General features: G+C 39.9%; 1 protein-coding gene across 3 annotated transcripts in view; it reads left to right on the top strand.

The window, feature by feature from the left end:
- LOC146367925 (rho GTPase-activating protein 29-like) overlaps positions 1 to 16902 on the top strand; it is a 30999-nt gene that overhangs the window by 13422 nt on the left and 675 nt on the right. The window contains exons 3-22 of one of the 3 annotated variants that reach the window (XM_084911314.1): positions 602 to 745; positions 4799 to 4898; positions 5206 to 5278; positions 5530 to 5590; positions 6167 to 6316; positions 6913 to 6977; positions 7086 to 7196; positions 7389 to 7469; positions 7809 to 7976; positions 8111 to 8248; positions 9725 to 9912; positions 11251 to 11417; positions 11921 to 12055; positions 12430 to 12528; positions 13142 to 13305; positions 13404 to 13592; positions 13780 to 13917; positions 14177 to 14412; positions 14971 to 15271; positions 15621 to 16902. The exon at positions 15621 to 16902 is cut by the window's right edge and continues 675 nt beyond it. In XM_084911314.1, coding sequence (XP_084767440.1) covers positions 602 to 745; positions 4799 to 4898; positions 5206 to 5278; positions 5530 to 5590; positions 6167 to 6316; positions 6913 to 6977; positions 7086 to 7196; positions 7389 to 7469; positions 7809 to 7976; positions 8111 to 8248; positions 9725 to 9912; positions 11251 to 11417; positions 11921 to 12055; positions 12430 to 12528; positions 13142 to 13305; positions 13404 to 13592; positions 13780 to 13917; positions 14177 to 14412; positions 14971 to 15271; positions 15621 to 16880 — 3968 coding nt within the window. In that variant the 3' untranslated portion in view covers positions 16881 to 16902. The other 2 variants (XM_084911315.1, XM_084911316.1) reach the window with 2 other exon arrangements.

Raw genomic sequence — 16902 nt, 5'->3', positions numbered from 1 at the left:
TTTCATTAAAAATTTCCCTATAGTATTGAAAATGGCATCATAGCAACACTACTTTGTACATAGAGGAGTTCATGGTCAGATCAGTGCTTGCAAAACAAGCCCCTCCACTACCATGCTTGACAGTTAGTATGGGGCGTTTGTGTTGATATGCTGTGGTTGGTTTCTGCTGAACATTGCAGTATGGTCTCATCTGTCCAGAGGAAATCGTTCCAGAAAGCTTGTGGTTTTGTTCAGATGCAACTTTGCATACGTGAGCGGTGCTGCCATATTCTTTTTAGAGTGAAGAGGCTTCCGCCTGTCAACTCTTCCAAACAGGTCATACTTGTTCAGTCTTTTTCTAATTGTACTGTGATGAGTTTAATATGCTAACTGAGGCCTGTAGAGTCTAAGATGTAGCTTTTGGGTTTTTATGCAGTTTTTCAGAACATGACGGACTCTTCGTAGTTTCCAAAAATATTTTAAAAATATTTGTGAAGTATTGTTTGTGACACTGACAAAGGAATGCCAAGAATTAACGTGACATAACTAACTTTAAAATGCAGTGTAATGGTGCTCATTTTGACTAATAGATGAAAATGTGTGTTCTCTTTTTTTCCCTCAGAGAATTTGGAAGGTCTTCAGGAGGTGGTGCAGCAACGTTTGGCGGAATTAGTTCGCATCCTCAAAATTGTCATTGGCAAACACCAGACGCTCAACTCTTCTGACATTCTGGGAGCAGCTGGCACAGTTATTGCTAAGGTCAAAGGTGAGTAGTTTCTCGCTAGTATGCATGGATGAGACACACAGTTGAACTTGCACACCGGCACCCAGATGATGGTCAAATATAGATGCGTGGAATCTCACGATTGTAACACTGATGTCAGCATATGGGTCTACGTCAGTCTCTCAGATCGGTGCGGCAAATACCCTGCAGGAATATTACACTGATCTCTGTTTGGTTAGGGTTGGCTTGGAGAAATGTTGCTAAAATCTCACACTGTAAGAAGTTGTTATTCCTTAAGCAACAGATCCATTTCCTGTCTCACAAATGAACACAAACAAAGGGAAGCTCAACTGAGAGGTTAATCTGCTGGAATTGAGATCCACTGCAAGTGTAGTTCTTCTCTTGATTTGAACTCAAGATAGATATATACATATTTCAGCTAATGTGGAAGCCTTCAACAGAACTGATTGTCGATCTTTACAGTCACATTTCTTCTTTTGCTTTCTTTGTTGTTTGTTTTTACCTGTGTTGTAAGGTGTCTGGATGTCTGACAGGTCACCTGGCTTATCTCAATATTTGTGTTGTGACCTAATCCTTAAAAACACTCAAGAATGCCTGTTTGTAGCCTGAGTGTTGCTTTGACAATGATGAGAATGCAAAAGGGAAACAAAATAAACAGATTAAAGAAATTATAGGCACTGTGAAGACTGATCTTTACTGATGGCATGAGTCATAAGGACAAAGAATTACACCAGCTTAGTTTAGACATATTTATGCAGCATAAAGATTCTGAATAGCTGCAAAAATGTTTTTTTTTCTTTTATCTCAGTTAGAGAGTAAATTATACATATCAGATTGATTAAAACATTAAATGACTTTGTTGATGTATTTTTAAATTTTAGAATATGTGCTGTCAGTTATATATTCTAAAAGCTATAGCTATATTTTAAATATTAGACATTTTCAAAAAGAAAGATGAAATAGAACTGAAGTGAAGAGAAAGTAAGCACTAGTGTGAAATTCATATCCATACCCTGATATGAGCTAAGTTGGGTGGATCCCTAGTTAGAAAAATATTTCTCAAAATATTTTTCAAGTCCTGGCTCTCCCTATGGTAGCTGGGATTGGATCCACTCTTCCCGCAACCCTGATAAAGACAAGCGGAAGAGAATGGATGAATTTTTGAATTTTAATAACCTTAACTATTTTTAAGTATTCAGTAAAACTAAAACTGGACAAGAGTACGCCTGAATCACGACCTTAACCAAGTTCATTGAGTCATTTGGTACTTGGAGACAACAGTTTCTTTCTTTAGAAAAGGCATTGCTCAGTTGTGGTTGGACTAACAGTTCTCCAGTTAATGCCACTGCTGAGATTAATGTGGTTTAAAAGCTACGTGCTGTGACAGAGTTATTTTTTAAATTGCAAGTGTCCACTTATTTATTTAATTATTTATTTTTGACCCACCTGCTTTGGCTGCTTAACAAGAGATGGAGGCCCATGGGGAACTACATTGCTCCACTTCTCTCTGAAAACCCTGGCAAAACCAGCATGCTGACATGTGGAAACCAGGGCATGTAGTGTAAGATTGAAAAAGAAAATGAAATCAACACTTCTGTCTGATGTCAGGCTTGTGTCATTCTGTACGTGGCAGTGTGGTGTTGATCCTTATGTGTAAAGCTCTGCTATAAAGTGTTGCATTAAAGCCAGTGCGTTCATATGTAGTTGAGTTTGGAGTTTGCCTGTCCACAAGGGGGTGCCTTATGTCAACACTCTCCCTGGATGGACTGTCCCTAATGGCCAGTAGGTAACACAATACTGACACAGGCCGCTAGCCAGAGGATCGAAAAGGAGAGGTTGAAAGAGGGATGAATCAGTTAGACATCAGATGAAGAGTCAAAGGTCTGGATGATAACAGGCCTTGTGCGCCTCACTGTCTTCAGACCGTGTCATCTCTTTGCCCATGTTCCTCTTTGAAGCTTGGTCATGGCACCTGGAGCACTGGGACAGCTGCCAAAATTCACTGGAAAAAAAAATTCCTCTCTTCTTCAAACACATGGTTGTCTAACCTGTTTCATGTGTGATATGATCTGCTCATGCTCTTACTATTGTTTTTCTTAATTTGACGCTGTGTCGAAAACTTGACAATGTCAGAAACATGTTGTGCTCCAGTTCAACTTTTAGCCAGAGACCAACGTTGCTGTCTGTGTCTTTGTGTGTCGTCACAAAGATAAAAATCTTTTTCACAGACTTTCATTGGCTCAGAACAAACCAAGTCAAGCGTTCTTTCCTGGTCACATTTCGTCTATGTGTTCCTTTTCCCCTCCCACTACTGAAAACTGCAGGGCATCGCAATAAAAGTGTTGACTTCCTCAGCTTATTGAAATTCTTTCCTCGCTTTCTGCTCCCCTTTGTCTATAAATATGCTTACAGCTGAAAGAGTGTGTTTGTCTAAAGGAGTCAGTCTTGTGTGTTCGTGACAAAGGCGATCTTATGTCCCTGTGCTCCTTATTGTAGAATGATTAAATTGATTTTAGGAAAGTGTGTTATTTACTGATAATGGATTCTGTTTTTTTGGATTTGAACACAGTTGTTGTTTTAGTTTTACCTAATAATAGAGCCAATTACATTCAAGTAACGTTGGTGATGTGCTTCCAATAGAAACATTGAGACATCTAAAGTCAGAATGATACACCAGCTTTAGCATACTTTTTCCTGAGCTAATGTTCCCACTTACAGCTAAACCATGAGAAAACAATGGGTCCTGCACTTGAATGATGCAGTTTCCATATTTCAGTCATGACAAGGGGGGCTGAGCTCTGGAATCATTGTTAAAGGACCCACAGGATGTCCTGAGGAAGAACTCTGCGCTGAGTTGTACGCTAGCATTCAGGGCCAGTGAGGTGCACGGCAGGGAGGTTCGCACCACACCTCCTCTCTTTTTGGTGTCCTCGAGTGTCTCCCTGGAAAGTGGGGTTGCCTCTTCAAGCCAGGATGCCGTGACTTTTCTGTGCTTCTTCATAAGCTGGGACTTAATAGTTTATGCTTTTACAACTGGCATGGATGGAGATTACTCACGATGAGAAAATGAAAGCACAAAATATAGAAAGTGTTCTCGAAACGAGATCTGTTTAGAGATTTTTGGTCCCGGTTGCTAGACAACTGAGGCGGCAAGGAGAAAAGGTAAGTGTTGAATATATCGCTACATGTCACAGAACTCAAGCTGTGTGAGTGTTTCCTGTTGTGGGGCAGACAGGAAGTACTCAGCTCAGTCAGATTTCACTGACTGTGCCTTTAGCTGTCCTGATTATTTTCTGCAAGCGTGTTCTTGCTGAGTTAAGTGTTTTATGAGAAAGAAAGTTCTGTGTACATTTTATCGAAGATTTTTCAGTCTTGGATGGATTTCTAGAGTCAAAGGACATTTTGCTGTTACCAGATCACAAAGGAAGGAATGAGATTGTGTGTATGTGTGTAGTTTGATTATTTTTTGTGAATGATCAGTGTTGGAAGATGGCCCCAGGGATATTAACACCTTTGAATGGAGGAAGAATTTCTTTAATTGTTTTTGTAAATTCTTTGAATGTCAACCTCTGAAGACTTTTGAACCTGCTCCAGGAAGACATTTTGATTGGGTAGGGAGATATGCAGGCTGCACGTCATTGCGTTTGGCTGCTTCTACTCTTAACACGGTTTTTAAGCTGTTCTTGTAACATTTCTGTTAAACCTCTTGACCTTGTGTTACTGGCTTTTTATACATCCTCAAGAATGTCAGCACTTACTTGAAGCCACTTAAACTTATAGAGGCGTAAACACTTCCTGCAAAAGCCTAACTATGATCTTAGAGGCTTACACGGGTAAAACAAGAACAAATGTGCTTGCCATTGTTGCTTTTTTAATACTAATTTTAGAATTTTTTCACAGGTCACTCATTTGATCTGTTTGGCATTTGTTTTTTGCTTTGGAGGTCATGAACTTGTCATCTAGCCACATACAGATTCAGTTGTATCAGTGCTATTGTTGATTGATTGTGTATACAAAAGCTGGTTTGTAATTCCATTTTGTTTGACCAGAGTTCCTGTCTGTCACTCTCCACAGCTGTTAACTTCTCCACAGCTGTGAACCCAGAGAATAAAAAAGTTATATTTGCCGAGATACACACATCCATTGACACTTTGGCATTCACATTCGGCAATGTGTGAGTACAATGCTTGTTTACTTTTTTTTAACCAATACTGGATTTTATTACTTTTTGTGTTGTTGTCAGGCTGACTTTAGAGCTCAAGACAGCAACTTATTGGTCTTGTGAAGCTATAAGTGTCTCTGTCATGTGTTTTGAATAGCAGGTTTGTGCTTTGTTCTGTGTTTTTGGTATAAATACTATCTGTCAGAGTTGCTTTGTTATTGAATAGATTGCATTTTTGACCACAGGCGTTTACATGCTTCTCTTTTAAACTGGATTCTGATATATATGTATATATGTACACAATTATATATACCTTTAGAGTTTCTGACTTCCTTATGGGAGATGTGGACAGCAGCCCAGGGTTGGGGATCCCCCAGAAAAACAGAAGCAGGGTGAGACACTATCTTCCTTTTCCCAGCTTGCACAGTTTCCATATATCTTTTCTAAAGCTTTGTTTTGACGGTGACAGTTTTCAAAGGGGTGCACTTAAAGCAGAAATTTTACCCCGCCCCCAAGTAAAAAAGCCTCAAAGACTTGCTTTCTGTATTTAATTGGGTTGTTGAAATCCCAGCTGCCTCTGATGTCTGACTTTGATTGTATGTCTGCTGTTCCCTCCTTATAATCTGAAATGTCTTTTTCACAGTCTTCTGACAACCTCTCTGTGGATCCCGAGGGATATGTTTCAGAGAAAAGGGAGCTTGTGGGTAAGTGTTGTTCACGTTTCATCATTTATCTCTGCGCAATGAATATAAAATAAAACATCACACTGATATGTAAGAGCTATTAATGGCTTCCTTACCAAGCATTTAATTGTTGCTGTCAGAGCAGCCTGAAGTGTCAGTCTGTGTGTTAGCAGAGTGATTTAGTGTTTGGACTCTTGAGTGCCTGAGGTAGACCCGCCTTAAAACCTCTGCTTCCACCCCTGTTATTTCTCATTTTTCCCTGTCCGTCCACATATCTGACATTCCTTGCCTGTTAAAGAGTAGTTCTGTGTGGGATGGGAAACACATGGGATTTGTGTTGAATCAGATCCTGGGTAGCTAGAAAAGGTTGTAAAAAGAAAACGCTGCTCTTAGACTATTTTAAAAGATGCCTAGCCCTTTCATATCCACCTACACTGACAATGCCGCTGACCTCATTGTTGTTTTTCTTCCCCCTTCATTTACCTCCCACACACACACACGTCTGCTGGATAGTAAAAGTGAGTTCCATCAATCCAGCATTGAGATATTTTGGTCATACTACTAAACATATGGATTTCTCTTCTGTTGACTTTACAGGCTCAGAAGTGCCACAGCCACGAGAGGAAGAAGTTGACTTGACTCTGCTGAAGAATGACAGTGGAGTTGAGTCCGCCCTACTCTATGCCAAGACCTGCTCCAAGTACATCAAAGATCTTCTGGCCTGGATGGAAAAACGGCTAGCCATGGGTGAGACTACTGACAGTATATTAGGTTGGAAACAATGGATTACTGCACAGGGCTTAGGACATTATATTAGATTTTTTTTTCCAGAAAGAAAATGTTGCCAGTATAAGTCCACACCATCTGCACTGCAAAAGGCAGATAAATAGAGTTAACAGTAAAGTATATAACTGACCCATGGACAAAGCTAGAGGAGTTCTTGGAAAACTGTTTCTGCTGTTATATTTCATAAATTTGTCTTCCTCACACTCAGGGGAAAGCTAGATTTCAGAAGAAAAACTCTTTCCATTTAGACTTCTCAATGATTAAAACCATTTTAATGTTTTGCTCAAAATTATTTGTACATTTAAGTAATTCAAAAAATAATTTCTACCACGCCTTATTGTCAATAGGCCATTCTTTATTATATATTAGACAATTACATTAACAAAAAGTAAGGCAGTAGAGGGCTACAAATTGACTAGGATTCTAGAGGCTTTAATACTTAATACAGAATTTCCTTAAGGATTAATAAAGTATTATCTATTTATGAACTGTATGTAAATATATTTTTGTTGAGTCATTTCTTATTAAGCAGTCTTAACTAATTCTCAATTTTTCAGATATTGAGAATGCTAAAAGCTACGTCAAAATGGCTGAGTCTGCAAAAACACTGGCCAGTCAAAAGGTAACTAAGTAGCCACACTTTAAAGCAATATTGATTATATTTGCTGGTTGTTAAGTCTTATACAGTAACCCCAAAGACTCATGTATACATATTTTTTGTTTGTTGAAGGACTACATGCCATTCAGTGACCTCTACGTTTCTGCATTCAAGAAAGACATGGAGTACAACCAGCTGCTTATTCAAACTTCCATGACTCTTCAGACCAATAAATTCATGCAGGTAGGAGTGACGAGAAGTAAATTATGGCCCTTCACCACTTTATCTTGTCCTTAACAAAGAACATCTGTTGGGTTATTTCATTGCATAAAATAATCTGTAAAAGTACATTAGTTTATAAATTGTGTGTTCTTTGCCTCGTTTTTATTAACAAGTAATACTGAAGTGTAATTGTTGACTTTCATTTCTTCTCAGCCTCTTGTGGCTCGCAAAAATGAACTGGATAAACTGAGGAAAGAAATCAAGGAGCAGTGGCAGAGGGAGCAGAAGAAAATGGTATTTACAGAATCACTGTGTAGATGTTGTTTGATAATTACTCTTAGCTTAGTAGAAGTGCTCCACTGTAGTGTTACAGACTGGTGAGCTTTCCACAGAGCATGTTGCAATGTTATCAACCTGCCAGGAGATTAGTCATCAGTGACTGAGGTGGTGTTTCTATTATAGAAAAATGTCCAATTTTCTAGACAATGGCAACAAACGAACTTCGGTGTGCCTTTTTAAATGCAAAGCTGATCGTCCGCCAAACGTATCTGATTAAATTTATGATAAGTTTTGAACACATATGCTACATTTTAATCACATGGTCTTTGTGGCTGATCTGTGTGGCTTTGGCAGCAAGAGGCAGATGCAACCTTGCGAAAGGCACGGGCACTGAAGACCCAGAGGAGGGAGGAATACCAAAAAGCCCAGTCAGCAGCAAGTCGCTCTCAGGAGGATCAGTCTAATGCTGGGAACAAACAGCTGGAGAAGAAGAGAAAGCTAGAAGAGGAGGCTTTACAAAAGGTGGGCAGGAGAAATGAAAACAGAAAAAATAACTGGTGTCAATATTTTGTGGCATTATTTGGTATGGACAGTAATTTTTCTGTGCGCATTTCTTCTCTGTCCTTATGCTATTCTCTGTCCATTGTTTTGGGTAGGCGGAGGAGGCCCAGGGCCAGTACGAGAACTGTATAGCTGACGCAGGGAGCAGGAAAATGGATCTGGCTAATGCGAAGAGCACTATCCTGACTCAGATCCGAGAAATGATCTTCCAGTGTGACCTCACACTAAAAGCTGTGAGAAGCAGTTTATATTTTTGAAAGAGTAATTCAGACTGTACAATCACTGTTTAAAAAAAAAGCTTATATCTTATATGTACACCACAAAATGAAACTGTAAAACTTAAATATGTTATCACTTTCAGTTTAACTGACAAACCTTCACAAAAGCTGGAGTTCAGAAAGGTCTCAAATAGTAAAAGCTTGCTCTATATATGTTTAGTCAGTGTTTGGCTGTTTTCTTATTTGGACTATGAGTCCAAGTATGATCGTAATCATTATACAGTGCCATGAAAAAGTATTTGACCCCTTCCTGATTTGACTGTTTGCGTAATTGTCACAGTTAAATGTTTCAGATCATCAAACAGATTTTAGTATTAGACCCAAAGATCATCTCAGTAAATAAAAAATGCCGTTTTTTTTTATTAATAGAAAATTGCTATCCAAACTTACTTGGCCCTATTTGAAGAACTAATTGCTCCCTAAACCTAATAGCATTTGCGATAACTGGCAATGAATCTTTCACATCGTCTTGGAGGAATTTTGGCTCACTCATTGTTGCAGAATTTTTTTAATTCAATCATATTGGAAGGTTTTGGAGTATGAATGGCCTGTTTAATATCATGCCAAAGCATCTCAATCGGATTTAAGTCTTTGGCTAGGCCACTCCAAATCCTTCACTTTGGCTTTTTTGAGCCATTCAGAGGTGGACTTGATGCAGTGTTTTGGAGCACACAAACTGATGGCTGGACGTTGTCCTTCAGGATTTTCTGGTAGACAGTTCAAGGTTCTATCAGTTATGGAAATATGTCCAGGTCCTGAAGCAGCAAAGTAGCCCCAGACCACCATACTAGCACTATGTTTGACTATTGGTTTATGTTGTTGTTTCAACTTAATATTTTCCCAAAAGTCTTGATTACCATCAAGATGCTTTTGGACAAATGTGAGACGAGCCTTTATGTTCTTTTTGGTCAGAATTGAAACTCTCATGGATGGGTTGTTGATTACTCTTCGAGTAATTTTGGTCGACCAGCCACTCACTGGGAAAGTTCACCACAGTTCCAAGTTTTCTCTTTTTGTGGATAATGGCTCTCATTATGGTTCATCTGAGTCTCAAATTATTAGAAATGGCTGTGTATTTGATATAGACTGATAGATGCCAGTGACTTGGTTTACCATCTCTTATTTAAGTTTCTTTAGATTGTGGCGTGATCTCTTTTTATCACACAGGTTCTAAATAAGTGATTTATGGATTTCGTAAGTCTGGCAGTAATCAGCTCTGGGTGTGGCTTTTGAAAACTCAGCTTTGCAAAAATTCTGGTTAATCACAATTCATTTATGATTTAACAAGGCAAAATTACTTTTTCACATAGTGCCATGTAGATTTGGATAGCTTTTTTTTAAACTTTTCACAGTTGTTTGAGCTCTCTTTCTTTATGTGTCATTTGCTGACTCATTCAGTTTAAATTTCTTTTTGTTTTTTTTTGGTTTCAGGTGACAGTGAACTGGTTTCAAATGCAGCAGGCACAGACCGTGTCACTTCCTGCACACTACCAGGCCCTGAGTGAGAATGCCAAGTTGTATGAGCCGGGCGAATGCTATGCAGAGTTTGTACGTAACCTGTCCAAAAATCTCCCTAAAGAGCATCTTCACTCCGACTCCATCTCCTCTGAAAATACAAGGTATGAAGGACTATGAATGCACACTCATATTCTAGAAATTTTTTTGTAAGTTTTTTAATGATTTATTGGTCCGCTAAGAGGGAAGCTTATAATAAAAATGGCTTTGAAATGATTATGCATAACATGAAACTAATGTTTTTAAAATCAAAACTTCTTAGCTTTGTACAAGTACTTTTAAGAATGACCTGCTTGTTACACTTTTTTGTGATACTTTTTGTGATTAAAATTTGCCATAATTCAGCAGAATGTTGTACATGTTGCCATAATATGTGATCATCGGATTTAATTGAGTTGACACAGACTGTCTGTGAGTAGACTCACAAGTATTAGTTGTGTTGCATTTTTTGGTCATTGTAGCTGAAGCTTCATTTTTGGACGGCTGATTTTGAAAGTACCTTTTGCTGTCGCTCACACCCCTTTGGAAGTTTCTCAGTTCTTCTTTCAGCAAAGGTTAACAGTGAGTCAGAGTTGGAGCGAGAGAAAGAAACTAGGAGAGACAGAATGCGCGTTGAATTCCTTGCCCTTCCTCAGGAAATATCTGTGGCTCGGGCTGAATGCAGGAGGGAAGATTGCGAGCGTGAGAGTATGGCTCTGGTTTGGAGGAGTCCCAACACTCTATGTAGTTTGTCTGAATAAGATAAATGCTCATTATTACAAAGAAAATAATACACACTAAGTTAATAGAACAATTAATGATGCTGGTACATTACTTTTTATTAGTAAATTACAGATGTTGCTACAAACTACAATAGCTGTCTGTCTGGAACGTGAACTTAGTACTTAGCTACGTTTGTGCTTCCATTTCTCTAAAGGCATTTTTAATGTGACATTATGTGTCGTAGCCGTCTGCTGCTGGGCCTAATTTCAGTTTCTGTTCCTTAATGTTGTCTTTCAGTTTTTACACAAGTTACTTCTGAAAAAAAGCCTTGATAATTACACATAACGCACACACACACACACACAAATTGTATGACTTTTATCAACATGTATTTATAGCTGTGTAATTACAAAAACCCTGCCAGATCTCTTAATTCTTTTCAGTTGTTGGACTAACTAAATATTGCTGAGACTGTATACGCATGATAAAAGTGTGCTTAAATGTTGTATTTAAATGCATTAAAAACATATCAAAGGAATTCTATTCTGAGCCAGAAAAGCAAAAAAACCTATGCACCAGGTGAAGTAAGGGTTGAGTCAGCAGTCCTGTCAAAATGCGACAGATACACACTGAAATATAATAATGCTGAATAGGGCAATAGCGTTTAAAAAGAAAAAAAAAACAATTAGTCATAATCAAAGTTCTAATTGAAAGCCTTAAATACCAACTTTATTTCTCAGATTCGGCAGCAAAAGGTCAGTGGGCAGCTATCATTCCTCCCACGGCAACCTGTCACAGGCATCCACCACCTCTTGTGACGTGTTGAGCGGAGAGGAAACGGACAGTACCATACACCGGCCTGCAAAGATCAGTGAGCACAGGTCCAGCAGCAGCACAGACATACAAGGTACATTCAAACACATGTTAAGTTTATTTAACTTGCTGATGCACTTTGAAAGTATAATGGTCAAAAAGAATGGCCGTTGTCTGTGTCTGTACAAGAAAATTCACAGAAATTCCCCCTTGGTGTCACATTAGTGCTATAATGGGGAGTCTTAAAATAAACCTTTATCCAACATAGCTATGTACTATTTTAGAAACTGTACAATTTTAGAAACAAGCTAAGAATGATTGGCACTGTTGCTGGAGGTTGAATGTCTTTATATGAACCTCTCAGGGACTTACCCTGTGTTCTGAGTCATGGAAATGTTCTCTTGACTAGAGTCAAAACAGTTTGGGTTGTGTGTTGCTTAATCACCATAAGTCTGGAATATCTGTGTAAACTGCTTGTTTCTGAAAATAACTAAAACTGACACTACAAATGTCGCTTCACGAGCGGCTGCCATGTAGCTTTACTTTCTGTTGTTATTCTGTTTGTGTGTGACTGAGGGTCTGTGTGTGCTTTTGCAGCTCTAAGAAACCAGACCCCACTGAGAGCATGGGGCTCAAGTAGTCAGGGGAGCCAGGGTGGGATGTGCAGTGACTCAGAAAGTGCTGGAGGCAGCAGTGAGTCAAGGTCCATGGACTCCCCCACTGCCAGTCCAGGTAAGAGGACTTTAAATTTTAAAACGTCTCATAAATTCATTATAAAGGTCTTGTGAGTGTTTGACCAGTAGTAACTGAAAATGATCACATTAGGCAGGGAAATGAGTATTTGAGGATCTGGTTATAAAAATATGAATATACGAGACAGTAAAATAAAACTTTTATCATACTGGACACAGTCTAAGTGATCTGAGAAGATGAACAGATATGGCTTTTACTGTGATCTGTTCACTTTATCTTGTGAAATATTCAGCAGTAAATCTACTCGTGCATGGTATAGCTTATGTTTTTATCTAGTGTCCCTGATTTTGCTCTTGTGTGGTAAAACTACATTTTCATATAGTAACTGAGCATTTTGGTACACATTTGTTCAGGCGACTTTAAGCGCCGCTTGCCCAGAACTCCTTCCACTGGGACCATGTCTTCTGCAGACGATCTGGATGACAGAGAGGCACCATCCCCCTCAGACAATGGTGAGATATGTTTGTAATTGTGAGTGTGTTTCATTCCTGTCACTGTATGCTCTCTGTGTACTTTTCTGCTCAGGAGGATAGAAAGGTAATCATTGTATACCTTTTTGTGACAAGGAAGTCTAGAAAGGGATGGAGAAATAGTTAGCGACCATTGCACAATTCTTTATCATGTATTACACATGGCGGTGTTCTGCTAGTCCAAATCTGTGGTGGTTTTTGCATGGATCAAATGTTTTTATACTCAGTGGAGCTGCACAGATAGAGGTCGTGTTAGTTTTGGCTGATAGTTTCAGCTAACACTTCCTGTATCTGTGTTGACCTCATCCAGTCATTGTGTTCTTACTGTGAAATTAAACAGCCAATGAGCTATTCGACCTATTTTTCAGTGTGCATGGTTAGAAAGCCCATTTAACTATAAAAAGCCACCATAATAGCAGATTTTAAAATAATTATGCTAACTAAAAGATAGTGTACTTCTCTTACGTTATAGTTTTTTTTTTGTTTTGTTTTTTTTTTGCTTTGAAGTAAATGCCAGCTTCCCTTCTAATAATAACTCTGAATGATGTCACTTGTCGAGTTAGTTCCTTTCCTCATCAGCGGTTCTGTTTTTCAGGTCTGGCAGAGATGGTGACAGAGACCTCCAGTTCTCCTGGTCCTTTCCGAAATGCTCAGATGTCCAAAGCTGCTCAAACCCATAAGCTAAGAAAACTTCGAGCCCCGTCTAAATGCAGAGAATGTGATAGTCTGGTCGTTTTCCATGGAGCTGAGTGTGAAGAGGTACAGTAAATATGCTCATCGTTATAATTATCTTCAGGGGAAGACACAAGTTAATTATTCTGTCGCTTCATTTGACTAATACTATCTGTCTTTTACAGTGCTCCTTGGCCTGCCATAAGAAGTGTTTGGAGACACTCGCCATCCAGTGTGGTCATAAAAAGCTACAAGGCAGGCTACAACTGTTTGGTATTGATTTTGCCCAAGCAGCAAAAAACAGTTCAGATGGTATCCCCTTTATAATCAAGAAGTGCACTTCTGAGATTGAGAGTCGAGCCCTCAACATCAAGGTAAGTCTTTTTTCCCTGTGATGCAGGGATGGTTACTTTTACTACCTCATCTCTTATTGTGTTGTAGTTTTAAAGCTATAAAAGTTCATGTGTGACCTTAAATACAATACCATTGACTTATGTATCAAATATTTTCTGTGATTATGAGTTACATTAAAAAATGCATTGGTCTGTGTACATCTCACAGGGCATTTATCGTGTGAATGGTGCCAAATCACGCGTTGAGAAGCTCTGTCAGGCGTTTGAAAATGGGAAGGACTTGGTTGAGCTGTCTGATCTCTCCCCTCACGACATCAGCAATGTTCTCAAGCTCTACCTTAGACAGGTGGGCCTGAAGTTCTTACTTGTTGGGAGGTTATTGAGAATTAGCATGCCACTTAAGTTAAAGGTTGTTTATGTTTAAAGGCTGCTATGATGTGAAGTATTGTTAAGTTAATGTTAAGTCGATCATTTAGATTTTAGCCTTACTTTATTGTGCTTCTTTCATTTGGATTTAGTTTTTTGGGTACATGTAAAATGACTTTAATAGGATATTGATATTTTCCACTACAAGAAACTCAAAACACTTTGGTTGTTTTACTCAGTTACCAGAGCCACTGATCCATTATCGATTCTACAATGATGTCATCGGTTTGGCAAAAGAGTGCCAGAGGGTGATAGTGGAAGAGGCTGATAATAAAGCTCAAAACAACCAGCCAAGAGAGAAGACTGGGCCGAGTATGCAGCTGAACAGAGTCATTTTTAAGATCAGAGATCTCTTCCGCCAGCTGCCCCCAGCCAACTACAGGACTCTGCGCTACCTGATCGCACATCTACACAGGTAAAGGCTGAAAACTAAAACCCCGAGTTATTTCAGAGTGTAAATTCAGTCTGTTCCCCATAATTAGAATAATATGTGTAGTTCCTCATAACAGAAAGGGAAGCAGAGACTTCTCTGTAGCATAGCGGAAGTAGCAGGCTTACTAACACAAAATTAGTTCTCTGTTGATCTCATTACACGCAACTTTAAAGTTACACCACCATTAATAAAACTCTAAATAGAATATATGTACTTTAATTTAACTTAGTTGATGTTCTTACTTAATTTGCAGGACTTTTAGACCACGACATGACAGAAACATGCAATTGGCATGTAGATGATTGTTGAGGTTTTGGTAGTTGTTTCAGATTCTCAGTGTCAAAGGTGATTCGCTGAAAACTATTATCACATCTTTTTATCCAGATCAATAAAGGGACCGATGCTGCTCTACAGAATGTCGCTTTATGTCTGATTTGATTCAGTGTAGTGTTTCATTAAACAGATACAGTAATACTTGAAACAAACCTAGAAAGATGTCTTTTTCAAATGAAAACTGTTATCACTCTTTGACTCCCACAGAGTCTCAGAGCAGGCCGAAGAGAACAAGATGACTGCGAGCAACCTTGGCATCATCTTTGGCCCCACACTGGTGAAGCCACAGCACACAGATGCAGAGGTGTCTCTGTCCTCCCTGGTGGATTACCCCTACCAGGCACTGATGGTGGAGCAGCTGGTGAAACACTTTCAGACAGTCTTTGATGCATCTTTCCTACCTAGTTCTGACACAAGCAGCGCTGGCCAGGCCTCCCCCAGACTTACCCCGCAGGAGAAGATTCGACAGCTTAGCAGACACTCAACCTCCCTGACTGACATCAAAGAGGTGAGGAGGGATTAAGGCAACCATAAAACCAAATTTGAGTCATTTTGTTTATGCTGTGATTAGGGTGTAACCAGTCAAGTGAAAAGAGGCCATATGTGCCTTTAAAATTATCTTTCTCAACAGTTCAGTGTTAATAAAATCAACTTTAATACAGTATATTAATGTAATCAAAAAGATTCAGTATTTTTTTTTATTTTTTTAATAAAAATTACTCTATGGCACAATTTAAAAAAAACCAACTCATCTATACAAAACAGTAAACAAAAAATTCTCCCTCCTCTAGGTTTCAGGTGTTTTTTTTACATGTAGATACAGTTTAGTTTATTGTAATCTGTTTATATCGTTTCAGAGCACCAAAATCTACAAAAGATACTCATCTGTCATCCCATCATCTCACATCATGGGTGAGGTGCACGAGGTCCGACCAGGAAAACACAAAATAGGGGTCTCGACATTGGACAGAGTCAACGGGGTCCAGGCTTCTAGTGGAGGAGATGTTCAGAGATCAACCTTAGTGTTTGGTCGTCCCAGCACCATCGTCTCCTCTGTCACCACCGTGGCACCAAAGGTACAGCTGCGCCACCAGCGCGCCAGACAAGCGTCTCGACCAGTCAGTATGCCACTGGAACGCCTGCCCGCACCAGCTCAAATCGGCGAGAGGAATAATCGAAACACCAGCGATGTTGTTGATTCAGGCTCTGTTAAGCGGGAGACCATTGCTGAAACTATACAGGAGATGCCAGAGCCAGAGAGGGCTCGGCAAAGTGGCTCATCCAGGGTTAGTACCTACTACATTACTCCTTTTATTGACACTCAGAGGAGGACGTGGGACAAGAAGTACAAGCACTATGATGTTACACCCAGGACTGCTATGATAATGGCCAACCTGCCATCTGCCAGTTCTGGAGTGCAGCCTGTAAAGGCAACGATGCCTGTTAGCAATGTTGCAACCCCAACAACTGCGTCTGTGGTTCCAACGACGAGTAGCGTTAGCACCGTATTCTCGAGTAACCTTTACACATCGTCACTCAAGTCTGTTTGGACCTCCAAAAGGGAAAATGACACTCAGAGTTCACTCCGCGAGTCTAGCAGCTCACCAAACCTTCCACTAACACTCAGGGCACCGAGGACTCTGCACCCTCCTTCTGGAACTTTCTACAAGCCCCCTATTTCCAACAACGGCCGTGCTACAACACTCCCAAACTGGAATACTACTTTAACTACCGCCACCACCACCAGCTTATCATCCACCCCCACCATCATCTCCACTACCATTACTTTGTCACCCACCACCAACATCACCATCATTACCACATCACCTGCTACTACCACCACCACCACCTCATCGTCTTTCCCCAACAGCCCTGTTGAAGCGGCGTGTCCGTCCCCCGTCCTTAAAAGCCCCACACAGACGCCACTCCAGACTCAGGACTCCACTGACAGTGCCATAGACTCTGGGGTCTCAACCTCTGCTCCCATGTCACCCCCTCAGTCTCCTCCCCCTAGCAGCCCTGACGACCTTAGCCCTAGTGAGAATAAACCTGTTTACCAAAGACTGCGACCCCGGCGGCTGCAGGAGCTTGAACACAGAGAGGCTCATTTTGTCTGACACCAAAAAAAGAAGAAACAAA

Source organism: Perissodus microlepis, chromosome 18, assembly GCF_051167445.1.
Source record: "Perissodus microlepis isolate ML-2025 ecotype Zambia chromosome 18, ASM5116744v1, whole genome shotgun sequence".
Classification (NCBI taxonomy): Eukaryota; Metazoa; Chordata; class Actinopteri; order Cichliformes; family Cichlidae; genus Perissodus; species Perissodus microlepis.
Note: the sequence above shows the minus strand (reverse complement) of the source record. Positions and strands in the feature narration are given on the sequence as shown.